Genomic DNA, 23,394 nt, shown 5'->3' with positions numbered 1-23,394 from the left:
TTACAATAAAACCCTTATTCACAAAGACAAGTTACACCCAATACACAATACCTTTCTTTATGGTTTCATAGACACAGGTCCTTAATACAGACAACACCCCACCTGCACACACATGCACACACGCACTCACACGCACGCACGCACAGAGTGTCTCTGTGTGCACACACACATGCACGCAGCACAGAGACGTGTCTCTGCACGCACACACACACGCAGCACGCACGCACACACACACACACACACACCACACACACACACACACACACACACACACACACACACACACTTCTATAAGCACTAACTGTACTGTCTTTCTTCCAGCCTGGCATTGGTATTGCCATCCTACAGTGCTTACTATATTAAGGCAAAAATTGAAGACACAATCACACAGGCCAGATGTAAGTATTTGAGTATGTACTTTTTTTGTGTGTGTTTTGAATTGATGTTATACTTGTCAAAATACAAAGTAAATATCATTCTAAAACAGAAGTTCACAAATTTAAGATCTGAGCATAAAATGCTGTAAGCTTTGGTTTTCCAATTGTGGCAAAAAAATGAGACAATAATTCCAAAGCAACCAAGCATGCAAGTTGTATAGATATTCTATTTATATATAGAATATGTGCTGGTTTTCCCCTTAAGAACATAAGAACATAAGAAAGTTTACAAACGAGAGGAGGCCATTCGGCCCATCTTGCTCGTTTGGTTGTTAGTAGCTTATTGATCCCAAAATCTCATCAAGCAGCTTCTTGAAGGATCCCAGGGTGTCAGCTTCAACAACATTACTGGGGAGTTGATTCCAGACCCTCACAATTCTCTGTGTAAAAAAGTGCCTCCTATTTTCTGTTCTGAATGCCCCTTTGTCTAAACTCCATTTGTGACCCCTGGTCCTTGTTTCTTTTTTCAGGCTGAAAAAGTCCCTTGGGTCGACACTGTCAATACCTTTTAGAATTTTGAATGCTTGAATTAGGTCGCCACGTAGTCTTCTTTGTTCAAGACTGAACAGATTCAATTCTTTTAGCCTGTCTGCATATGGCATGCCTTTTAAGCCCGGAATAATTCTGGTCGCTCTTCTTTGCACTCTTTCTAGAGCAGCAATATCTTTTTTATAGCGAGGTGACCAGAACTGCACACAATATTCAAGATGAGGTCTTACTAGTGCATTGTACAGTTTTAACATTACTTCCCTTGATTTAAATTCAACACTTTTCACAATGTATCCTGAGCATCTTGTTAGCCTTTATTATAGCTTCCCCACATTGTCTCGATGAAGACATTTCTGAGTCAACAAAAACTCCTAGGTCTTTTTCATAGATTCCTTCTCCAATTTCAGTATCTCCCATATGATATTTATAATGTACATTTTTATTTCCTGCGTGCAGTACCTTACACTTTTCTCTATTAAATGTCATTTGCCATGTGTCTGCCCAGTTCTGAATCTTGTCTAGATCATTTTGAATGACCTTTGCTGCTGCAACAGTGTTTGCCACTCCTCCTACTTTTGTGTCGTCTGCAAATTTAACAAGCTTGCTTACTATACCAGAATCTAAATCATTAATGTAGATTAGGAATAGCAAAGGACCTAATACTGATCCCTGTGGTACACCGCTGGTTACCACACTCCATTCTGAAGTTTCTCCTCTAATCAGTACTTTCTGTTTTCTACATGTTAACCACTCCCTAATCCATGTACATGTGTTTCCTTGAATCCCTACTGCGTTCAGTTTGAGAATTAATCTTTTGTGCGGGACTTTGTCAAAAGCTTTCTGGAAATCTAAATAAACCATGTCATATGCTTTGCAATTATCCATTATCGATGTTGCATCCTCAAAAAAATCAAGCAAGTTAGTTAGACACGATCTCCCTTTCCTAAAACCATGTTGACTGTCTCCCAGGACCCTGTTACCATATAGGTAATTTTCCATTTTGGATCTTATTATAGTTTCCATAAGTTTGCATATAATAGAAGTCAGGCTTACTGGTCTGTAGTTACCTGGTTCAGTTTTGTTTCCCTTTTTGTGGATCGGTATTATGTTTGCAATTTTCCAGTCTGTCGGTACCACCCCTGTGTCAAGAGACTGCTGCATGATCTTGGTTAGCGGTTTGTAAATTACTTCTTTCATTTCTTTGAGTACTACTGGGAGGATCTCATCCGGCCCAGGGGATTTGTTTATTTTAAGAGCTCCTAGTCCCTTTAACACTTCTGCCTCAGTTATGCTAAAGTTATTTAAAACTGGATAGGAACTGGATGACATGTGGGGCATGTTGTCAGTATCTTCCTTTGTAAAAACTTGTGAAAAGTAATCATTTAATATATTTGGTATTTTTTTTTCTTCATCTACGATTTTGCCATTTGTGTCTCTTAAACATTTAATCTCCTCTTTGAATGTTCGAAACATTTTGGAATTGGTTTTAGCTCCCTTAGCAATGTTCATTTCTATTTCTCTCTTGGCCTTTCTAACTTCCTTTTTGACTTGCGTTTGCAGTTCTGTGTACTCTTTCTGCGTACTTTCTTTTTGGTCCTTTTTTAATGCTCTGTAAAGTGCCTTTTTTCGCTGAATATTTTTTTTAATTGATCTATTAAACCATTTTGGCAATTTAGTTTTACATTTAGATTTGTCTACTTTAGGGATATAATTGTTTTGCGCCTCTAGTACTACATTTTTGAAGAACAACCATCCTTCTTCTGTGGGTGTTTTCTCTATTTTACTCCAATTTACTTCTGTTAGTCTCTGTTTCATACCTTCATAGTTTGCTTTTCTAAAATTGTAAACCTTAGCTTTAGTCATTACTTTTGGGGATTTAAAAAACACTTCAAATGAGACCATGTTGTGGTCTGAGTTTGCCAGTGGTTCTCTGACCTCTGTTTTAGTTATTCTATCTTCGTTATTTGAAAAGACTAAATCAAGGCATGCCTCCCCTCTAGTCGGTGCCTTGACAAATTGTGTTAGGAAGCAGTCATTTGTCATTTCCACCATTTCTATTTCATCCTTCGCGCTACCCACCGGGTTTTCCCATTTTATTTGGGGGAAGTTGAAATCCCCCATTAGTATGGCTTCTCCTTTGCTACACGCATTTCTAATGTCATTGTATAACAGATTATTGTGCTCACCGTCTGAATCTGGCGGTCTATAGCATGCTCCTATTATTATGCCCTTTGAATTTTTGTCCGTTATTCTGACCCATATTGATTCGGTTTTATTTTCTTTGTCCAGGTTTAACACCTGGGTTTCAAGACTGTTTCTTATGTCTAGCGCTACCCCTCCTCCTCTTCTGTCCTGCCTGTCTTTCCTATACAGTGTATACTCACAAATATTATATTCGTCCACATCACTCTCAGACAACCACGTTTCTGTAACACCTATCACATCATAGTTACCTGTTAGTGCAGTAGCTTCAAGTTCTAGAATTTTGTTTCTGATACTTCTAGCATTTAGATAAATACATTTAATGGTTGTCTTACCTGAGTTGTTGTTCTTGTTTTGATGCGGTCTCCCTTCTGTTTTTTTTGTTTATTTCTCCCCCCTTCCTTTCTAGTTTAAATGCTTCTGAACCTGCTCGAGGATCTTTTCTCCGAGTAGACTGGTTCCCTTGTTATTTAAATGCAGTCCATCCCGTCTATACAGATAGTCCTCGTTGTAGATTGTGGTCCAATGATCAAGATAGGTGAAGACTTCCCGTGTGCACCACGTCTTCAGCCATGCGTTTTGATTAATTATTTCCAGCTGTCCATATGGTCCTTTGCAAGGTGCCGGTAGTATACCAGAAAATACCACAGTTTTGGTTTTCTCTTTTAATTTCCTTCCTAGCTCTCTGAATTTGTTTTGCAGGGATTTTGGTCTGTCTCTTCCAATGTTGTTTGTACCGATGTGGACGACTACTACCGGGTCGTCTCCTCTTCGTTCTAGGAGCCTGTCCACGTTCTCAGTGATGTGCTTGACCGAGGCTCCCGGAAGACAGCACACTGTTGTAGTAAGGGGGTCCAAACTGCAAATTGAACTTGCTGTGTTTCTCAATATGGAGTCCCCAACAATCATGACCTCCCTTCTTTTTGCTGTCTGGTCACCACTGTCAATGGGATCCTGGATGTTGTTCCTTTCATTCTCTTGTTGTTGGTTCTGCTCATCAAAATTCTGAAGTGACTCAAATCTGTTGGTTGTTTTGATTTCTGGTGGTTGTGTTTGACGAAGTTTCTTTTTTTCCCTGCTTCTGCCTACCTGAACCCAGCTGTTCTGACCTTCTATCTCCCTGGTGGCTTTCAGTCTGTTAGGGGTGATGCAGACTTCCATGAATTGTTGGTGTGCCAGTTCCTCAAGATCCTGTTCCTGTCTCATTTCTTCCAGCTCCATTTCTAGCATACTTACTAGTTTATTCAAATCCTGGATCGCGCGGCACTTTACGCACACTTGGTTTAGCTCCGCTGGGTTTTCTCGGATTTCCCACATCAAGCAGGTGTCACAGATTACTGGCTTGAAGACCATGTTGAGGGTTTTTTTTTAAGTTTAGTTTCTTCTGCAGCCGTCAACCTGCTTTCAAACTGCTTCTAAACTGCTCTGTACTTTTCCATCCCTGTACTTCTCCCACTCGCTGTCGCTTCCACTCGCTGTCGCTGGGAAGACTGCCTCGTTTAACTGCGTTGTTCTGCTGTGCTGTTGGCTCCTCCCCTCGCCCGTGTCTCAGAACGGCGCTGAATTTGAATCAGCTGCTCCGAGTTTCAGCTTGTTTGTTATCAGAAAAACACACGCGGCTGTTTGACTTTGAGCTGCTGCTGTGTTTCCCCAATGTCCTCTGTTTTCTGATTAAAGCAATTCAAGATGCAATTTCTCCTTTCTGCTTCTAAACTGCTCTGTACTTTTCCATGCCTTCTTATGTATCTTTAGAAACATTGTTCAGTTGTATCTTCTGCTGCTGTTGTACTTAGATAAGAACAACACAGATACATTCAAATCATGAAATGTAATACATTTCTACACCTCATCTGTGTAATTTTGCATATTATGCTGTCAAAAAGCAAAGTTAGTTGCAGGACACTGCCAGTATATCCATACCTAAAGCATGGTGATATACCATAGATATTCAGTGGGTTAGGGTATGCTTTTAAATAATGGTCAGTAGAACAATACTGAGAATATGATTTAGTTATTCTCTATTGTTTGGTAAAACTCAATGTTATCTACCAGATGGTAGAGCCTGCATTGAGAGGACTCAAATTATATTATACAGAAATATATTCTAGTTAATGTTTAATGAAAAGTTTCATGAAAAAAAAAACAACATTCATATAGCGATCAAAAAAATCACTTAATTTTTTTAATAATTTTTACACTTGTCAGTGTAGCGTTATGTGGACAATGTCAGTGAATTGAAATGAGTCAGTCCTATAGTAATAAGTGGTCTGTGAAATCTGAGGAACTTGTTGTTGAAAAATAGGTTGCAGAGCATATAGTAACAGTGCAGCAGTGAATCAGGTGGTAATCTATACTAATAATCTATACTGATTTGCACATAAACGAGAGATAGCTGAGCTCACAGGCTTCAAGAGCTGGAAAACGATGCACTGACATCAAAGCAGGCATCTGCTGTCTGTAGAAGCCCACCAAAGCTTGAAGCTGATTGGCTGACGATAATGAATTACTGTAGTTCCGGATTACTTTTTATTTAGAGAAAATAATAATAATAATAATAATAATAATATAATAATAATAATAATAATAATAATAATAATAAATTATATTATTTTTATCGTATAACCCTTAATGTATGTCAATAATTCTGGCTCAAAATAGAATTAATGTTATTCTCATGTTTCTTATCTTTATAAAACCTTCACAATGATTTTTTTTTTTTTTAATCATGAAAGGTCATTTAGAATTTGTAAGCACAAAAATGAAAATAATGTCCCTGTTACAAAACTAGTAACAAACCCCTCAGAAGGTATTTAAATACCCTGCCTATTTGTTTGCTACTAGTTTTGTAGAAAAAATTGCTTTTTTGCATAAATACCTTGCTATATAAATCACCCATTGTGTTAACATATTTTCTGTTTCTTGCTAATAGCACAGGAAACACAAGCATGTCTAAAATGGTGAACATAAATAACCCCCGTTGTTATCTATTATGACAGAGAAGATCTTCACTCTTATCTGTTCCAGTAAGAGAACACAAAGTACACAGCTTCTAGTCTATTGGCTGAGGTAAAAAAATCAGTTCAGCTTGGATCAACAATCACTGATACATTTTCTGACAAATAACATACAAAGCTACAGCTTGCAGAAGGTACCTAAAAATGTGTGTGGAACACGCATTTCCTTAGGATGTCTGTCCCCTTTGCCTAGACTGAAACAATGAAAAAGAAAAAGAAAACTTCTGATGGGACCACAATATTTTTATTCAAGGCAAGCTCATTGAATAAAATATTGTTAACTGTAACCCCTGTTGTTTTACCCTGTTTTTCTGTTTCCCTGCTTTCTCTCTGCTGGATAATCTCAGCCAAAAAGAGCAAATTGAAGGGCAAGTATTTACTTGTTGGTCATTTTCCTCCTGTGGTTGTTCCATCTTTATTGTACTGTATATGGTTACTGCTATCCTTTCCTGTTAAAACTGTCCCTTTGTTCCAGACAAGTTGAGAACACAGTTCAAATACAGTATTTTTTTTTTTGTCTGTGTTGTGTTATTAATAATTTGTTTTTGTTTCAGTTAAGTTGTTCTTAATGTTACTCTACTTCTTTCCTTGTAACAGGTGGAAAATGGGCATCTAGTTAGCATGTAAAAACAGATAACAATTCCAGTAGAGTACTTGTGTCTTTTATGCCGATCTAGAGATCTTGCCATTGGTTAGATCACAGCATGTCTCTGAAAATCAACCACAGCATTTCCAGTCTTTAGTATTGTTTATGCAGCTTTACCTTAATGTCAGTCATCAATCTAAACAGACCCTTACTCACTCCTAAGTCATTTGGTAACTTACACAGAAGTGTCGTCAGGTGTACGCTAAGCAGAGCACTGACACATTTAGGAGGTTATTTTTAATACACTTACTCACTTTAATCATTTTCAGAAGCATAAATGTGCTTTTGTATTTCAATGTAAATGTATTTGCCAACTTTGCTGATGCTGTTTAATAATTATACACAGCAAATTACTTTTTAGTTCTTGAACTTTACTCTGGCATTTTATCCAAAATCCCATATTTTGGAGCTGCTGAACTTCCCTGGGAACCACTGAGCTTTCTCTGCTCATATTAACATTTAAGAACAAAACACATTACAATTTTTTGATTACCTGAAATACTGTCAAAAGTGCATTGAACTCAGCATATTTGGGTTGTATGGTCCATTGGTAAAATGATCAGAATCCTTATGAGAAACCCCAAAACCCTTGTATTCTTATAGAAAAGATTCATTTAAGATTATAATTGAATACACAATATTATGATTCCGGGCGACTCACTTGAAGTAGCTTGTATTATTCCATTCTATAGCTAAACAAAGTAACAGCTTCTGGGGAATTATTTACTGGAAGATTGAACCTAATTGGGATGTTTGCGGATTGTAACCATCTGGACAATTAAATGCCTACGTCTGCAGTCTAATTGAAACTTTGAAGACATGGATTATCCAGGTGTTTATGTTATTTTGAAGGGTGATGGTCAACCAAGTTATGGAGAACCATTTGCTATATATTAATAAACTTAATTTGGTATTTATATGAATGCATGTCTACATATTTTGATTAGTTCATTCATTCATTTTTTTCATTAATTTATTAATTCGTCCATTAAGGAAATAATATTAATGAAACTAACCCTTGTGCATACGAAGCATATGGAGAGCATTGTCTTGTAAAATGGATAACCTATTGCAAATTTCCTTTGCTCTGCAATGGAGATGTCTAACTTTAGACTTTGTTTTTGCAGTTTCCGAAACCCTGCAACTTGATCATTTTGACGAATATGGTTACACATCAATTGCACCAAGGTAACTATGCCCTATTGCTAATCAATTATTATTCTGCAGAAGAAAACTATTTTCTGCAGAAGAAAAATTATATTTGCAATAGGCAATCCTGTGATAAAGCGTGACTTATTTAAATGTACTGAAGTCAAAATATGATGCTATAATGACATTCTTTGTTTCATATTTTCCTTTTACTCTTAAATAACATCTATTTGAAGCACAGTATGTGATTGTTTATTATGAATATTCTTTGTAAATGTGTTAGAGTTGGGGTGGACTGCTGGAGTGATTTTGGCTACTTGAGTTCAAGGATTTTTTTCAATGAGAATTTTAAAACACTAAGGGGTAGGTTTCCTAAAGTGTTGTGTTTGTCAAGTGGGAAGTCTTGGGTGAAATACACTAGACAAGCACAGTGCTATTTGTAACTTTTTAAGGAATGCTTTGTGGTTCAAGCATAGATGAATATGTAATTATGGGTGTTCCTGCATATATTCATAAAAAGGGGGCGAAGATAGTGCAAATGAGGGTTCACACATATTATAATGAGATCTACTAAAGTTGCAGGCAATTGCAACACTTATAATTGCATAAATTTGTTAAGAACTTTTGAAAGCACGTTTTAAACAGTCACAATTTTTGCTGGCATTTCCCAGTCTGTCTTTTTATAGTGCGTTGCCAGGTGTGCTCAATGCATTTTTTGAGGCAAACAGCCAAATATCTATTTTTCCCTAAAAGCAGGGTGTACTTACAAGCCTTGAAAACAATTTTCTATGACATTTCTGGTTTCCCCAAAGTGTTGGAAGCAATAGACTGCACACATGTGCCGCTAACCCCTCCAGCTCATTCTGAACATCTGTATAGGAATAGGAAACACACCTATTCTGTTAATGTGCAGGTGGTTTTTAATTGTGCACAATTTAGCACTGCACCCCTGACTAACTTAAATAAAAACTGACAATATACTTTTGGCTTATAGGCTACTCATGATAATACGAATTAGTGGTATAATGCAAACTTTGTTGGCTGGTCCTTTAAAATTAGTATTAACGAGAATGTCTCCTGTAAATATCATGACTTGTTATGGGAGGACTAACACAGGATTTACATTTTTAGGGAATACTGCAAGGACATGAAACTGTCAAGCAACAAAACCCAATTTCTCTTGGAATTCAATGATTTTATTGACAGGAAGTCACCCAATCATCCATCTTGTATGTAACAAATACATTTATAAATAATTCTTAAAGCATATGCTGGAAACATCATGCCTTGCTATACAGAGAGGTGTGCCAGCAAAATAAAATGCAGTTCTGTTTATTAAATGTTCCATGTTATTTCAGGCAACGTTACACTAGTTAACCGACTCTTACTTGATGCTGGCTTTTCAAACGAATTGGTGCAGTACTGGAAAAAGCAATCTCCGTAAGTCTGTTATCCTTCATGAAATATTGAAATGATTGAAATGGCTGAGCCTCACAGTATTTTGCTAAGCCAATGTGCTTGATGTATAACATCCATCAAGCCCAATTAGTAAAAGTATTCTACCTAGATAAACAGCCTGGAGTTCAAATGTAATGGAAAATTAAGTTCTCTAATAAATGTTTGTTTTCTTTTGAAATGTAGCCAAGGAGTTCTTGCCAGGTTTGTCGCTACTGATGGTGGAATTACAAGAATTTACCCAAAAAGGTAGTGTACAATATTCTTTTTCAATCTTTAAAAGGATATCCTGTCAAACTGTCTTAATCTGTTATATATCTCAATCAAAGATAGCTCCGAGAACAAAATATGAAATATACATAAGAAAGTACATACTGTATAATTTCCCTTATTAGTCTCATTAGTCCTGATCAGGAGGTAGGTGTGTTCCAGCATGGCTTCAGCTATGAAAAGGTCCCAATTATACACCTCAGGGCTGCCGCAAGGCCATAACAAGCTACCATGGTACCATGGTCCATGCTACCCGGACCAAGAACTCTAAAAGCTGAAATCCTGTTGATCCGATCAACATGTGCTGTATTCTGATTACAGCACAAATAGCGCTTGCCCCTCGATTCTGTGGCACAAAAATGGAGCAGAGACATAAAAAAAAAAACCCACTGCGCTGTTTCTGAAGACATGTCCTGCGCCGTTATATAGCACCTGCCCCATCGCCACATGTCGGCTTAAATTTCGGGGTGTGGTATTAACATATTCGCCAAAGTGATTCTGATGACAGTGCAGTGGGGTCCTTAATAGACAATTGAGTACTGCATTAAGTCCTGCTGAAACCAGGTTTATTTAGTGGTGCCATCGGTAACTTTAAGAATTGAACACACTATAAAAAGCAAAGTAGAGGTAAGTAGCAACTGCATGCGCTTGGACTGACATTTGACATAGAAAGATGAAATCAAAGAAAGAAAAGTAAAATAAAAGAAAAAAGACGATGAAAAATGACAAAACATAAAAAACTAACAATATTATTCGTAAATTAATAATAACCAAATATAGGAATTTAAAAAAAGAAATCCTATTTTGCAGATACAATGGAGTACTACATTTATTTTCACAAGGACTGTAGCAACACCACGTCTGTATCTATATTTGTATGTCTGTCCTTCCTTTCCCTCTTTGTTGCTAGTGCTGTGTGTGTGTGTGTGTGTGTGTGTGTGTGTGCGCACGCGTGTGTGTGTGCGCGTGTGTGTGTGCACATGTGCAACTTTAAACAAGTTAACTGCTGTTTAAACTTAACTTGCTTTGTTTCTGTGATTGAAATAAGTCACTACTATTGGCAGACCTGAAACAAGGTATCGGTATCGCTGCCTGATAATGTACGTGCTTAACTAGTTTGAGACATTATAATGAATTAGAAAATGGATCAGAGATTTCCTTTAACCTGATTGGTCAATACAAGGGCTTAAATCTCTGATGAAGGACCTTGAATGTTATCGTTCACCATGTTTAATCATTGTTCCAAATCAATCTGCCAGAAAATGTGTAAATACAGTATTCATGTATTTTACCTTTTGCCTGCTTATTGAAAGAAAGTCTCTGTTCTTGTAGTGCACATGCCCTCTGTTGTCTGTCAATGTAAAATATTGTGCTTCCTTGCTGTCCTATCTATTTATTTAAATTTAGTAAACCGGGGTTGGGATTTAATTGTTAAAGGAACCGAAACCACGACCATTGTGTGTGTAACTGAGGTCAGGGTTTGTTTACTTGTATAATAACTAAGGATTATCTCAGGGGTTTGAGATCCCATGAAACTGTAGCAAGGTGTATAAGCGGGATCTCCATTTCATTTATTAGTGAAGTAGTGCTAGAAGTGTTCACGGCAACTTTTATTTGCAGTTTTCTGTACAGTGTTTTATTTTTGCTTTTTGTACATTTATATCTAAGTCCTCCGTAAGCTACCATTGCTGGTAGTGTCATGTGAGCTGTGCATTTGTAAATAAAACCTCTGTGTCTGTGGGCCATATCAATGCCGTCCTCCATCACGATCTCCTGCGAATCAAGCAGCAAACACACATCTCCACTGTTACATATGGTTTTTATTGTTATGTATAATTTCACAAGACATGGGTATGTCTTCTTTCGAATATTGAAAAACATGAAACCTGTGTAGGAATGCACTAACTTTTTTTTTTTCTTTTCTTTTTTCAAGTGCTGGGGAGGATTGGACAGAAGATGCAGAGACATATGAAGCAAGCTTTTACAAGAGGAGCCTGGATAATCCATTTTATATCTTCACTGCACCATACTTCAACAGTAAGGCATAATTCTGAATCAGAGATTCTCCATGTATTAGATACCGCAGGGTCGAGTCTTCTGTTCTAATCAAAACAAGCGTAAGGCAACTTTGCTTTTATCATAATTAACTGACCTTTAGATGCAGTCCCTTACATCCAAGTTTGATCTTAAGTGACTGCTCAAATATGATTTTTTTTTTGTTTGTTTGTTAACATCCAGCCAATTAAGATCATCCAGTAATAATGTTAGTTTCACAATGAATAACTCAATTAACAAGGTAGTTGACCCTTATAAAAAGCAGAGACATCCATGAATAGGTGGCAAGTGACCAAACTCACATGTAAAGAAAATGAATCCACAGAGAAACAGAAAAGCCATTTTACGAAGTGTGCGTGAAAATACAGATCGGACCTGCAGTCACATTATAGCCTTTGTCAAAAGGTTGTTTTGTATGTGAGAGTCTGCACCATATTGAAAGGGAACACACAATTCCCTTGCATCACTAGCACAAGCAGGACCATCTGCAGTACTTAAGACAAGGACAGACCATTATCTAATGCTGTCAACCCCTTGGGTAAATGCTTTGGGGTTTCTTTTTTTTTGCGTTGATTTTCATAAAATTAATTACCTATTTACAATATCAATATATTTTACAGGCAACAGTATACACGTATTGTATTATTTTTTTCTATTTTAATTGCACAATAATTTATATTATTTTCATTATTCCCTTTTTATATGATTAGAATGTATATTCTTTATAACCTTTCATTCATAATTTTAGAATGTTCAGTCGTAATTCCAAAATTAGAACTATATGAAACCAAATCAAATGCACAAACTTAACTTGTGTCCTAGACTTGTTAATTTGCTTTTTGTTTTTTTACTTTAAAGGTTTAAGACATGATGGCGAAAGCTATGTACAATGTTAAAGAAAGTTAACACACAGATTTCCATTTAGATGCAGGCTTCGTCCATACTTCAAAACACTAAATAAACACACTTGAAACTCGGAAACTTTCAACATGGCACATATCCATAGTTGAACACACATTTTTCAACAGTCCCAGTTTTCCTCAGTTTCAACAGTAGAGTGACTAAAATAAGGCTGATAGGAAAGCTGTAAACTGCATCTGCTAAACTGTTACACCTGTGTGTGTGTGTTTGTAAATAGAATAACACAGCAGCAGGTTTTAAGGTGATCATTTTTCCTCTCTTCAGATTCAGAAATCGGTGTGAATGGGTTTGATTCCGGTATAGTGGTGAGCAGAGCAGTTGAAATTACAGTGGATGGTAAACTACTAAAGCCTGCTGGTAGGTATACTATGTTTTTATACTTTGTTATACTTACTCTTTTTTAAAAATTTCTATGATACACATTGTTGCTTCCGTGTTAAAAAGCCTAAAAAAGTTTATTATGTTATGATTTCGTTCTGTATAAAATGTGTACCATTTTTTTTTTTTTTGGCTTCCCATTCATTATTTTTAATCTTTATGGTTATCCTCACATTTGACTATAAAAGACAGGTACAGATATATGCAAGAGTCAAAGAATACACTCGCACACAGAGGATTTAAAACCAAATTGCTCTCTCAGTAACTAATCCACTGGACACTAGAACTGTGAGGTGGTATTTAAATGAGGGACTGTGGCAGAGCAAAGCTCTGCTCTTTAGAAATTGGCAGGGATGGGGTTAACTTCCCCTACCTGCCTGGGTTTATTATGTTCAGGTGGCTGGGGTTGATTAGTTGATTAGGTTGATTAACGATCAATCAGCGCCCAGCCACCTGATATAAAAGGAGGCCTCTGCTTCTCATTTGGGGAGAAGGAGCTGAGGAAGCAGGTTGGTTTTTTTGGGTTGTTTAGAAAGTTTGAATCCAGTGAAATCGCCCAGCCTGGAAACTGTTTTATTTTTGTAAGTTTTGTTTTCCAAGATGACCGAAGTGCCCTTGTGCCCTTTCATTTTGTGTTTATTTTTAAAATAGTTATTTTTTGAACTGCAGTCTGTCTCTGGGCCTCTATCCACTCGCCAGCCTGCCACAGGGACTGATACAGTGCACTAACCACTCTTCAAAGGAAAACACAACTCTCTTCCAAGATGACTGAAGTCATGTTTCGTTGAATTTTTAACACCATTATATCTGTAGAAAATTGTAAATGGTCACTTATATCTATATTTGTTATTGATTGAGTGTTTTGATTTTTTTAACAGTTGTTGGAGTAAAGATTAATGTCACTACCTGGATGGAGAACTTCACAAAAGCCACAATGAGGACAGATGTAAGAAATAATGTATTTAGATAATTAGATCAATATAGAATGACCTCAGATTTAACCCAAAGGATTTATAACATTTGTGTATATCTCTGTTTTATGAAAATGTCTTCCACACACGTATCTTGATTGAGTGAAGAGACTTCAAATGTAGAGTAATAATATACATCTACAGTGTTATATTTGAGTCTGTGTATATTTGAGAAAGTGTACTGTAGACACTTAAGTAGAACAAGAAGAGTTTAACCTGAACATTACACACATATTTTATTAAATATATTGTACCTACTTATTGTAGAACATTCATGTCGCTGAATTTCAGTATTTTATTGTTTACTGCAGTGCACAAGTGAGATATGTGACTGTGAGAAAAACAACAAGGTATGACATTTTATAATTGTATACATCATAACAACTCAGTTTTCATCTGATTGTCCTGCCATTTGTAGTAAAACCAGAGTTGTTTGCCTTTCCTTTCAGTATGTAGACTGTGTGATTCTGGATGATGGTGGATTCCTCTTGATGTCTAATCAGGATGAGTATATCTCACAGGTAAGCTTGAAGGATTTGGATTTCTAAGCATCAAAATAACATTACTGTACATTTACTTTGAGGTAAAGGAACTTGTCTTAAATTCTGAAATTGTGTGGATAGGTTCAATGATAAAGTATACTTGGGTAATAGTGTTTTTTTCTTCCTATGGCAACAAAAGCAGCTCCTTCCTCAGTGAAGTCAGTAGGAAATACAGTAGAACCTCAGTTACAAACGACAAACTTACCAACTTACCGATCTACCGAGCGCCCCACTTTTAGCCAGAATAATTCAGCAATGCATGCAATGCAACCAGATAGGCACTCCTATTAGTGATGTGCTGGTCATGAAGGCAAAATTACTATACTAAGAAATATATCCAGACAAAGGTGAGGCAGATTTCAAAGCAAGTACGGAATTTTACTAGGAACAATTTAGTTTTAAACAAAGTACAGTTTTGTTTTTTGTTTTTTCACGCCAAAGAAGGCTGACCGACTGAGCAAGCTAATGCATTTTGTTTAAAAACAAGCATTACGTTAACCAACATTTTCCTGGTTGTTTAAATCTGTGTTTTTGCTAGTTACAATTTCAATAGTAAGTTCAATTTAGCATTTTTCTATTTGTAGTATTGCTTTAAAGACTTTAGAGCCATAACAATGTGAGTATTGTATTACTGTGCTGTATCCTTGTATTATTCACAAGATTGAGGGTGTAGATGGCAGGCGTACACGTTCATTATGAAAAGTGATTTTCAGAGTTAAGGACATTTCAGACTTATGAACAGCCTTCATTCTGGTGTTCGTAACGCTGAGGTTCTACTGTGTAGGCTGAAAGCCACTTCATTACAAAAAAAAGCAGTAGTGCAAAAATGTGAAAAAATACATCCAAACTGTGCGCCGTAAATTTAAAATAGAATCTTAGAATGTCAACTTTTTACATATCTTAAAATAAAAATGTAAACTATTTTGACACCATTTGGCTGATCAGTATAATCATAGGTACATAAAGCAGCTCTTTGGATGGATTCCACAGAATGTGCATTGGCTCTGTGTCCTCCTAATGATCAGGCACCTAGTAATCTGCAGGAATGGTCTTTGTCCTCTAGGGAGTGGTTGCTTGTGGTTATCTGATATAGAATTTCTTGGTGTAAAAAGGCAATTGGCTTGGTCAAAGGATGCCTACTGACCTAGACATTCTGAATTTGGGAGAAAAACAGGAGTGAAATAATTGGGCACTCTAAAGAAATAAAGAAAGAGCCCATCTGCATTTTCAATATGCCCAGAAATAGGTCTAAACATAAGAAACCACTAGTATGAAGATACAGTTACAATACATACATGTTATTTTTGTGCAGATTGGCAGGTTCTTTGGAGAGATTGACCCCAGTTTCATGAGGAACCTTATAGAGGTGCCTCTGTATTCGTTTAATAAGTCTTACGATTACCAGTCTGTGTGTGATCCAGAGAGAGATACCAAGGCTGCAGCTGGTCTGCGTTCTGTCTTTGTGGTAAGTGCAAACTGTATTCCTAAAAGAACATCTGAACTTAATCCTAACCATTCTGGGCAATGAATGATATTTTATCAGGAAAGAACCTACTGAGTGATTGAAATCAGATAGTATTTTAATAATTGAAACAGACTGCATGATTTATTATTATTATTATTATTATTATTATTATTATTATTATTATTATTATTATTATTATTACTTAATAAACAATGGGACATTTCTAGTTTTTTTTTTTTTTTTTTTTTTTAATTTGATATTTTTTGTAAGGTTTATTGTTGTATAAGTAGTACATTTCTGAAATGTACGGTTTTAGCTATGCACATCTGACGGTGCCAAACATCTCTAATAGTTAAATATAAAGGGAAATAAATAGAGGGCGGCTCTTTTAAAAAATAGTAAAATATCTATCGTTGGATTTTGTTTTAGCTGCTGACTGTTTGGGATTTATTTATTTATTTATTTATTTATTTATTGTTTAGTGGTGGGAAATAAAAATAAAATCAAATAAACATGCTTATTGAATTACTTCTGTTTTCTTTCTTTCCCTTAGCCTACAATAGCAGATATTTTAAACATCAGCTGGTGGGCTTCTGCAGCTGCATGGTAAGTCATATTATTATTATTATTATTATTATTATTATTATTATTATTATTATTATTATTTCCAAGAACAAAAAATCAAATCAAAAATAGAAAAACTAAAAATGCTGCAATAAAGGATAACGGTATTAAAGGCAATTTCATTTTTGTGTTGCAGGTCAATATTGCAGCAGTTATTTTTAAGCATTACTTTCCCAAATTTTCTAGAAGCAGGTGGGTTGGAATGTATTTAATTGTTCATTAAACTTTAACTTACTGTATTCTGCATTTAATTGTCCTCTTACCACCAGTAACAGGAATGCATGACTTCCATCTACAGCGGATGTGCTAACCACTGCACCGTGTTGCTGGTAAACGATGTATGTGCAAGCATTGTATTGTTTAAAAGGTTCTGCATTGTTCCTGAGCAAGATTTTTTTTTTTTTTAAAGATAATTAGTGTTTAATGTTATAGTGAAATCCAGGTTAGGGTTAGTTCCCTGACATCTAAAAAGTCTTTGACTCTTTAAATAACATTTGCTGTGTCCTTTGGTGATGACTGACATTTTAAATTCTGTACATTTTCTATGGCTATATACAGACTTACTTGAAGAGTATCATTGACAAAGTGACATTGGGAATGGACGAAATCCTCAGCCCTGTTTTAACTAGTCAATAAAGAAATAGTGCACAGTCTCATTTTTGACTATTAAAACAATTGCCAGTTTATTTCAATTTGGAGAAGTTCCTTCTGTTAGAATAATCTCTCTGTTACAATTTAGTTCATCCTCTTGGATTGAACACAGTGCAATACCTTTCCTTTTCAATTAGCTATGCCAATTTTAACTTTCAGTGTATGGTAGCAGCCATCATTACCAATCCCAGTGAACCACTGAGAGACCAGGCAATGCCTACTGGCAAAGAATCTCTTTCTCTGGAAGAATTGTTACATATTGTCCTTATTAATCAGTCATATCTCTTTTTATTTCGAACAGCTGACATTGAAGAAGAGATAGCAGCTCTGTCAAAGAAAAGCTGTATTACCGAGCAGACTCAATATTTCTTTTCCAATAATATAAAATCATTTCATGGAGTCCTAGACTGTGGAAACTGTTCCAGGTAGATTTTACTATGCACGTTTGTATATACAATAATTTGTGACTAGTCAAGTACTATTGCAATTCATTGGAAAATAGTTTTTCTACATGTCTGTAAGAATAAATAGATTTTTGTTTCTTGGGTTATACTGATAGAATTGATGTGTTATTCTCCCATAGTTAAAGATGAACCAGACTGTCACAACTGTGGACCAAGATATTTTCTTTTGTTTCTATGCATATTGTTTTGCATTGCATAGCACTGAACTCTGAGAACAGAAAGAAAGAATATTCTGCATCTGCATTTGTGCTCTTGTCAACTACTTATGTCATACTGCTTCACCTGTCTACCCATGGGTTTATCTGTGTTTTATCTATTTAATTGCCAAACATAACCTTTCTAGGCACTTTATATAGAACCACTAATATTGCAATATGAGCGTTCAAAGGCTACTACAATAGTAGTGTCTAAAATTATATTGAACAGCATTATGTTTTAAGCATGGCTTTATTGTTTGAGTATTTCTCTTTTTTTTCCAGAATATACCACGCAGAAAAGCTGGCGAACACAAACTTAGTATTCCTGATTGTTGACAGCAAAGTGACCTGTCTGGCCTGTGACTCAAAACCATTGATTCAAGCAGAACAGCCATGTATCCTTTACCAGTGCTACATTCTGTCCTGTACTGTGTAGCAGAAGACACTTTGTTTGTGCAGTAAGATGGATTGGGCCTACATTGTATTTTAACAGTTACTGCCTGTGACATAGAGGAAAATCAATGTATATGTATCCTGCGTATTGAAGCCATGGAATTAAAGCTGGTAGCATTTAGCATTCCAACTGTTATGTTTAAGAATTTCATAAAAATATAATATTGTAAATATCTGATTTGGTAGATCCAGGGTTCTAAAGTGTGCTGTTAATAAAATATATATATATATATTAATTACACTGTTTATTACTAAAAGTGAAACAATGTATGTTTCCTTAACTAAATATTTCAGCTGATGGTCCAAACCCTTGTGAGTTAGCTCAAAACCCTAGGCATAGGAAAGGACCTGAAGTCTGTTTTGACAACGATGACAATGTAAGTTGCAGCAATATGAAAAAGTATACACATACCTTTTATGAATAAGATATTTTCTTTTAAGAAACGATATACACGCAACTACATTTTGCTTTTTGAAGAAACTTGATTTAGTTATCATTTTCACAGTATATGTGCTTTGGGCCATACTTTATTAATGTGCTATGATGATCTAAATAATGGCTGCCTTTTTATCTGCCTTTTCTGTATATTAATATATTGAGCTTTCACACAAAAGGGTCATGATATAGGTTTAAGTACAAGAAAGTGAGCACCATGCTTCTTCAAATAGGAGACATTGCGAACTTCTCATGAATTTGATAAGATTTAGCATGATAATCTCTAGCTGCTTCTTGACCACAGACCCATTCTGGCTTCTGCCTTTGCACCATGAGCAATTGTAAATTAAGCTATATGTGCAGTAAACCGTTTTAAGTAAGAACACATTGAGCATTTCAAAATGGCAGATACTAGCATGTTTTTTTGATGAGTAGCTGATATCCCCCAACACTATATTTAATTCTAAATTATTTTGTATAAAACTAAATGGCTATTTGTTTTTTCAAAGCACATAACAACTACATTATTCTGAGGAAACATTTTAATAATGTCACCTTAAACTTTTTGCATAATATTTAATCATTATAAAATTCCTGATACAAATTGATATATTCCTGTCAGGGCATGGTACTACACCCTCCCTAAATCTATATTTTATCTTCTGAGGTTAAAGATAATTTGTTGCACATCTAATTTGTTCAAATTCTAATTAGCAAAAATCCAAAGTCACACAGAGAAATGTATAATGGTGTGTTCGTATACAAGTCTTTTATGTGAAAGCACAACACTTGCTCACTGGCTTGATGTGTTTGCATAGCAGTGTTTTACTTGTGGTCTTAGTTTTTTGTAATGGTGTAAATCTTTTTTTTAATTTTTTGTAATACTCACTCTGACTCTCTGCTTTAGATGGATGCTCTCTCTCTCTCTCTCTCTCTCTCTCTCTCTCTCTCTCTCTCTCTCTCTCTCTCTCTCTCTCTCTCTCTCTCTCTCTCTCTCTCTCTCTCTCTCTCTCACATTAACTTTCTGACTGCCGGCCAAAAAACTGCATGATTTCTCATCTTGTATGTCTTTTTTGTGTTTCTTTCCTCATTTTCTACTCGCTACTTATGCCCGTTATTAATAGGATGAGCCTATATGCACAACAAGTCGTGCCTCTGCCATGGTGTCAACTCCTCTCCTCATTTTACTGCAAGTTTTCATGTGGTGTAAAGGGTCAGTTATTTTCTTTTCTTTTTTCTTTTTCTTTTTTAATTCAGGCTGGGTAGGACACGTAGACATGTATATACTAGCACTAGTAATTTTGGTTTGCAGAAAGTTTTGTCTTACGTTTAGTAACAAACGGTACATTTTAAAGGTAAAAAAATATATACAACTGTCTAAGATTTCAAATACTAACAAAACTAACGCAAGCACTGACATCTCATAGTTTGCATTGCTTTTGTTCTCAATTAACCTAAAAGTAACGCCCATTTATTTCAGTTTCATTCTTGCTTTTTCATAAACACATGTGTTTGTGATTTAATTGTTTATTTAAAATGTCTAAAATTTCTGAGGGGACTGATTGTGTGACCCTTTGGGCTTGGTGCAGAAGTAATATTTGAGCATGCCCAGTCATCGGTGGCAGTGACCTTTTTTTTTGGTAATGTGCCTTCACATTTTAAACCGGGCAATATTTATCATATCTTAAGAATAGGCATCTAGGCTTCTGTTTCCAATGCAAGGTATAATCTATACCAGTGGTACTCAACTCTGGCCCTCGTGATCCAGTCCAGTCCAGGTTTTTATTCTAAGCAGGTTCTAATGTAGTTAATCGAAGCTGCTAAGAGGCAATTAACTAATTTAGGACCTGGTTGGAATAAAAACCAGGACTGAAATGGATCTCGAGGGCCAGAATTGAGTACCACTGGTCTATAAGATGTTGCATTCTAGTCATACCTCATGTTTCTAAGTAATGCAGTGTTACTAGCGTGCAGCGGTGTACAGAATATCTGCTATCTTGCCTATAGCAGGCTATTCAATAGCTTCTAAATTACCATGGTGGGAATCCCTTATGACAAGACAGACCCAAATAAACCAAGTTACTACTTAAAGTAAAGAATTAAAGTTGGTAGGGAAGGTTTAGTATTAAATCATACATCATGTGGCATACATGATACTTCACTCTTAATTGTTATTAATTTTGACTTTCTTACATCTTGGTGACAGGAGGATGATTCTGACTGTGGTGGGGTCTCTGGTTTGAGCCCATCACTGTGGTCCATGATTGGAATCCAACTTGTGCTGCTTTGGCTCTTAACTGGATCAAGACATTACCCATCATGACCCCAGAAATAGTCCAAGACCCTATCTGCATACATTTCAAGATCCTGCCAAATTTTGTTTCTGAAATTTTATGTTGACAGGGGTTGATGAAAACAAAAGAAAAAAATGACCCAGGAAGTAGATGACTGATGATGTCCATACCCTGGAGTAATTTTGCCTGGGAAAGCCACTGACCTTTGAATGAAGAACATCATTGAATGTCATGCCATCTGAAGCTGAATGCCCCTACAAAGGCAGAAGTATGGTCTGTCTGATTTTTGGAAGGAAACTTTTGGGGAAAACTACTTCATTTGATATTATCACCAGAGGCTCCTCGAAGAAAAAAGTTTTTTCAAATAGGATAAATATATATATATATATATATAGATATATATTAATATATAATATTATATATATATATATATATATATATTTTTTAGGTCCACTTAATAAAATAAAAACTTAAAGTGTTGCCCCTAGTAACTGTTTTGTTAGTATTTTTTTTAATTTAGGGTTCTGAAGGCTAGCAATTGATTACACGCTGTTGTAAAGTGTAAAAATAAGCATGGCAGATTTCTCTTCTAAATAAAAAGGAGCATATAGCCCATTTCAGAGAGCTTACAAACACATATGAAGAGTGGTGATGGTTCCACACTTAAAGCAGCATCAGTGATGAATTCATGAATACTTTTCCTGTTGTCAAAACCAAACAACAATAAAATAGTAGTCGGTTGCTTGATTTTATATAAATAAACCCATACGAAATGCATCACCATTTGGGGTAGATTTACTAAGATATGTTCTTACAGACGCAGAATTTATTTTATTTATTTATTTTTCCAGTAGCTAAACATGCGTCATGTTTACTAAATGGTGTTTGCCTTAAATGTATTGAACAAGACAGTGCTGAGTGTGTCTACAATACTTTTCCAAAGATGAAAAACTGTCTCATGCATATGGTAATTTGGCACACACCCTTTCAAGATCACAAGCATTTCAATCCCATCTTATATTTTGATTGTAATTTTTTATTTTTGTATTTATTTATTTTTTTACCAGCATTTTAACTTAAATATAATTTCTTCAATTTTACCAATAAACACAGTTGATAATCTTTAGCTGTATTGAGGGGCTTCTTGTAGTTACAAACATAATAACAGTCAGCATTTCTGATCAGATAAATTGGTAAGGATTTGTATTTTTTCCAACACTGGTAATATGAATTCTAGATGGAAAATTTTCTTCAATTTGGGGGGAGATAGTATGATGTCGTTTTTTTTATTATTTATAAGTTTTGCTTCCATAATGCAGATAATCTAGTCAGTCTACTCCTTAATCTTGCAGTTCAATTCCTTGTAAACCTCAAGCAACATATCCGATTTATTCTTTTAATTAGTTACTTGCCATTCTCTTTTCATAAACATTGTTATTGACAAACAGAATTGTATTTCAAATTTTGACATGCACTTTTTGATTAGCTGGTAAACCTCTACTGTAATTACAAAGCCTCTTTCTGCTTAGGTTTTTTCAGGTCACCTGAGCAGTTAAGACTTTCTCACGTCTTGTTTATTCCTGCTAAAGGGAGTAAATCTACTGCCCATTCAGTCCATGTGTTTGCAATGTGATACATACTTAGAGCTGGTCAGACCCTTCTTATCATTCTAAAAGCTTGTGAATGAAAATGTATTTTTGTGTCAATGGCTTTTTGGCTACCAGGTGTACATTTGCATGATGCTGCTGTTTGTTTATTTTTGATTTGTATCTATTCTGTTTGATTGTAGATTGTTTTATCTTGCAAAAGGCAACTGAGTGGTTAGTGTTGTGTGGAAACGGCACAGTGCAATGTAACTCATTGAGTCCTAAACATCTGTTGTGTACCTGAACATACTGTGCTATAAACAGGCTAAAAGAAAATGTTCATGCTTTACTACCTAATATTGTCGGTAAGATTTGCCCTTTATTTAATTTGATTGAATTTGTTGCACCATCATTTTTATATCAACTGCTTGTGTACTGTGACTTAAATGATGTATATGAAAACCCTACTATTTTTAAAGAGTATTTATGACAATCTTTTAAAATTTTGCATCAAATTATCATCTTTGGTCCTGTGTAACATTAAGTTATTGAAATATGTTTCAAATTAAAATAAAAGGAATTTGTAAAGTCGCCCTTGTTTACCCTTTATAACTGAATTCTAAATAAAGTCAAATGAATATATATTGAAAAATCTAACAAGCATTTAATCATTGTTGATAGTATAGTAATGCCCA

The 23,394-nt window shown here is 35.5% G+C and overlaps 1 protein-coding gene across 7 annotated transcripts in view; it reads left to right on the top strand.

The window, feature by feature from the left end:
• Positions 1-21,428, top strand: part of LOC121318192 (voltage-dependent calcium channel subunit alpha-2/delta-1) — a 140,884-nt gene extending 119,456 nt beyond the window's left edge. For 3 of the 7 annotated variants that reach the window (XM_041254609.1, XM_041254608.1, XM_041254605.1), the window contains 18 exons: positions 322-398; positions 7,916-7,976; positions 9,069-9,166; positions 9,296-9,377; positions 9,579-9,641; positions 11,596-11,699; positions 12,903-12,995; positions 13,895-13,962; positions 14,299-14,337; positions 14,437-14,508; positions 15,842-15,994; positions 16,548-16,600; positions 16,755-16,810; positions 17,571-17,694; positions 18,213-18,325; positions 18,678-18,760; positions 19,944-20,032; positions 21,026-21,151. In XM_041254609.1, the coding sequence (XP_041110543.1) occupies positions 322-398; positions 7,916-7,976; positions 9,069-9,166; positions 9,296-9,377; positions 9,579-9,641; positions 11,596-11,699; positions 12,903-12,995; positions 13,895-13,962; positions 14,299-14,337; positions 14,437-14,508; positions 15,842-15,994; positions 16,548-16,600; positions 16,755-16,810; positions 17,571-17,694; positions 18,213-18,325; positions 18,678-18,760; positions 19,944-20,032; positions 21,026-21,062 (1,465 nt within the window). In that variant the 3' untranslated portion in view covers positions 21,063-21,151. Of the gene's footprint in view, positions 1-321; positions 399-6,489; positions 6,642-7,915; positions 7,977-9,068; positions 9,167-9,295; positions 9,378-9,578; positions 9,642-11,595; positions 11,700-12,902; positions 12,996-13,894; positions 13,963-14,298; positions 14,338-14,436; positions 14,509-15,841; positions 15,995-16,547; positions 16,601-16,754; positions 16,811-17,570; positions 17,695-18,212; positions 18,326-18,677; positions 18,761-19,943; positions 20,033-21,025 lie in introns of those variants that run through there. The other 4 variants (XM_041254612.1, XM_041254611.1, XM_041254607.1 and 1 more) reach the window with 2 other exon arrangements.
• The last annotated feature ends 1,966 nt before the right edge of the window (positions 21,429-23,394 follow it).

The sequence above is a fragment of the Polyodon spathula genome, chromosome 7, assembly GCF_017654505.1.
Source record: "Polyodon spathula isolate WHYD16114869_AA chromosome 7, ASM1765450v1, whole genome shotgun sequence".
In the NCBI taxonomy this organism is placed as follows: domain Eukaryota; kingdom Metazoa; phylum Chordata; class Actinopteri; order Acipenseriformes; family Polyodontidae; genus Polyodon; species Polyodon spathula.
This window is presented reverse-complemented; position numbering and strand designations above follow the sequence as displayed.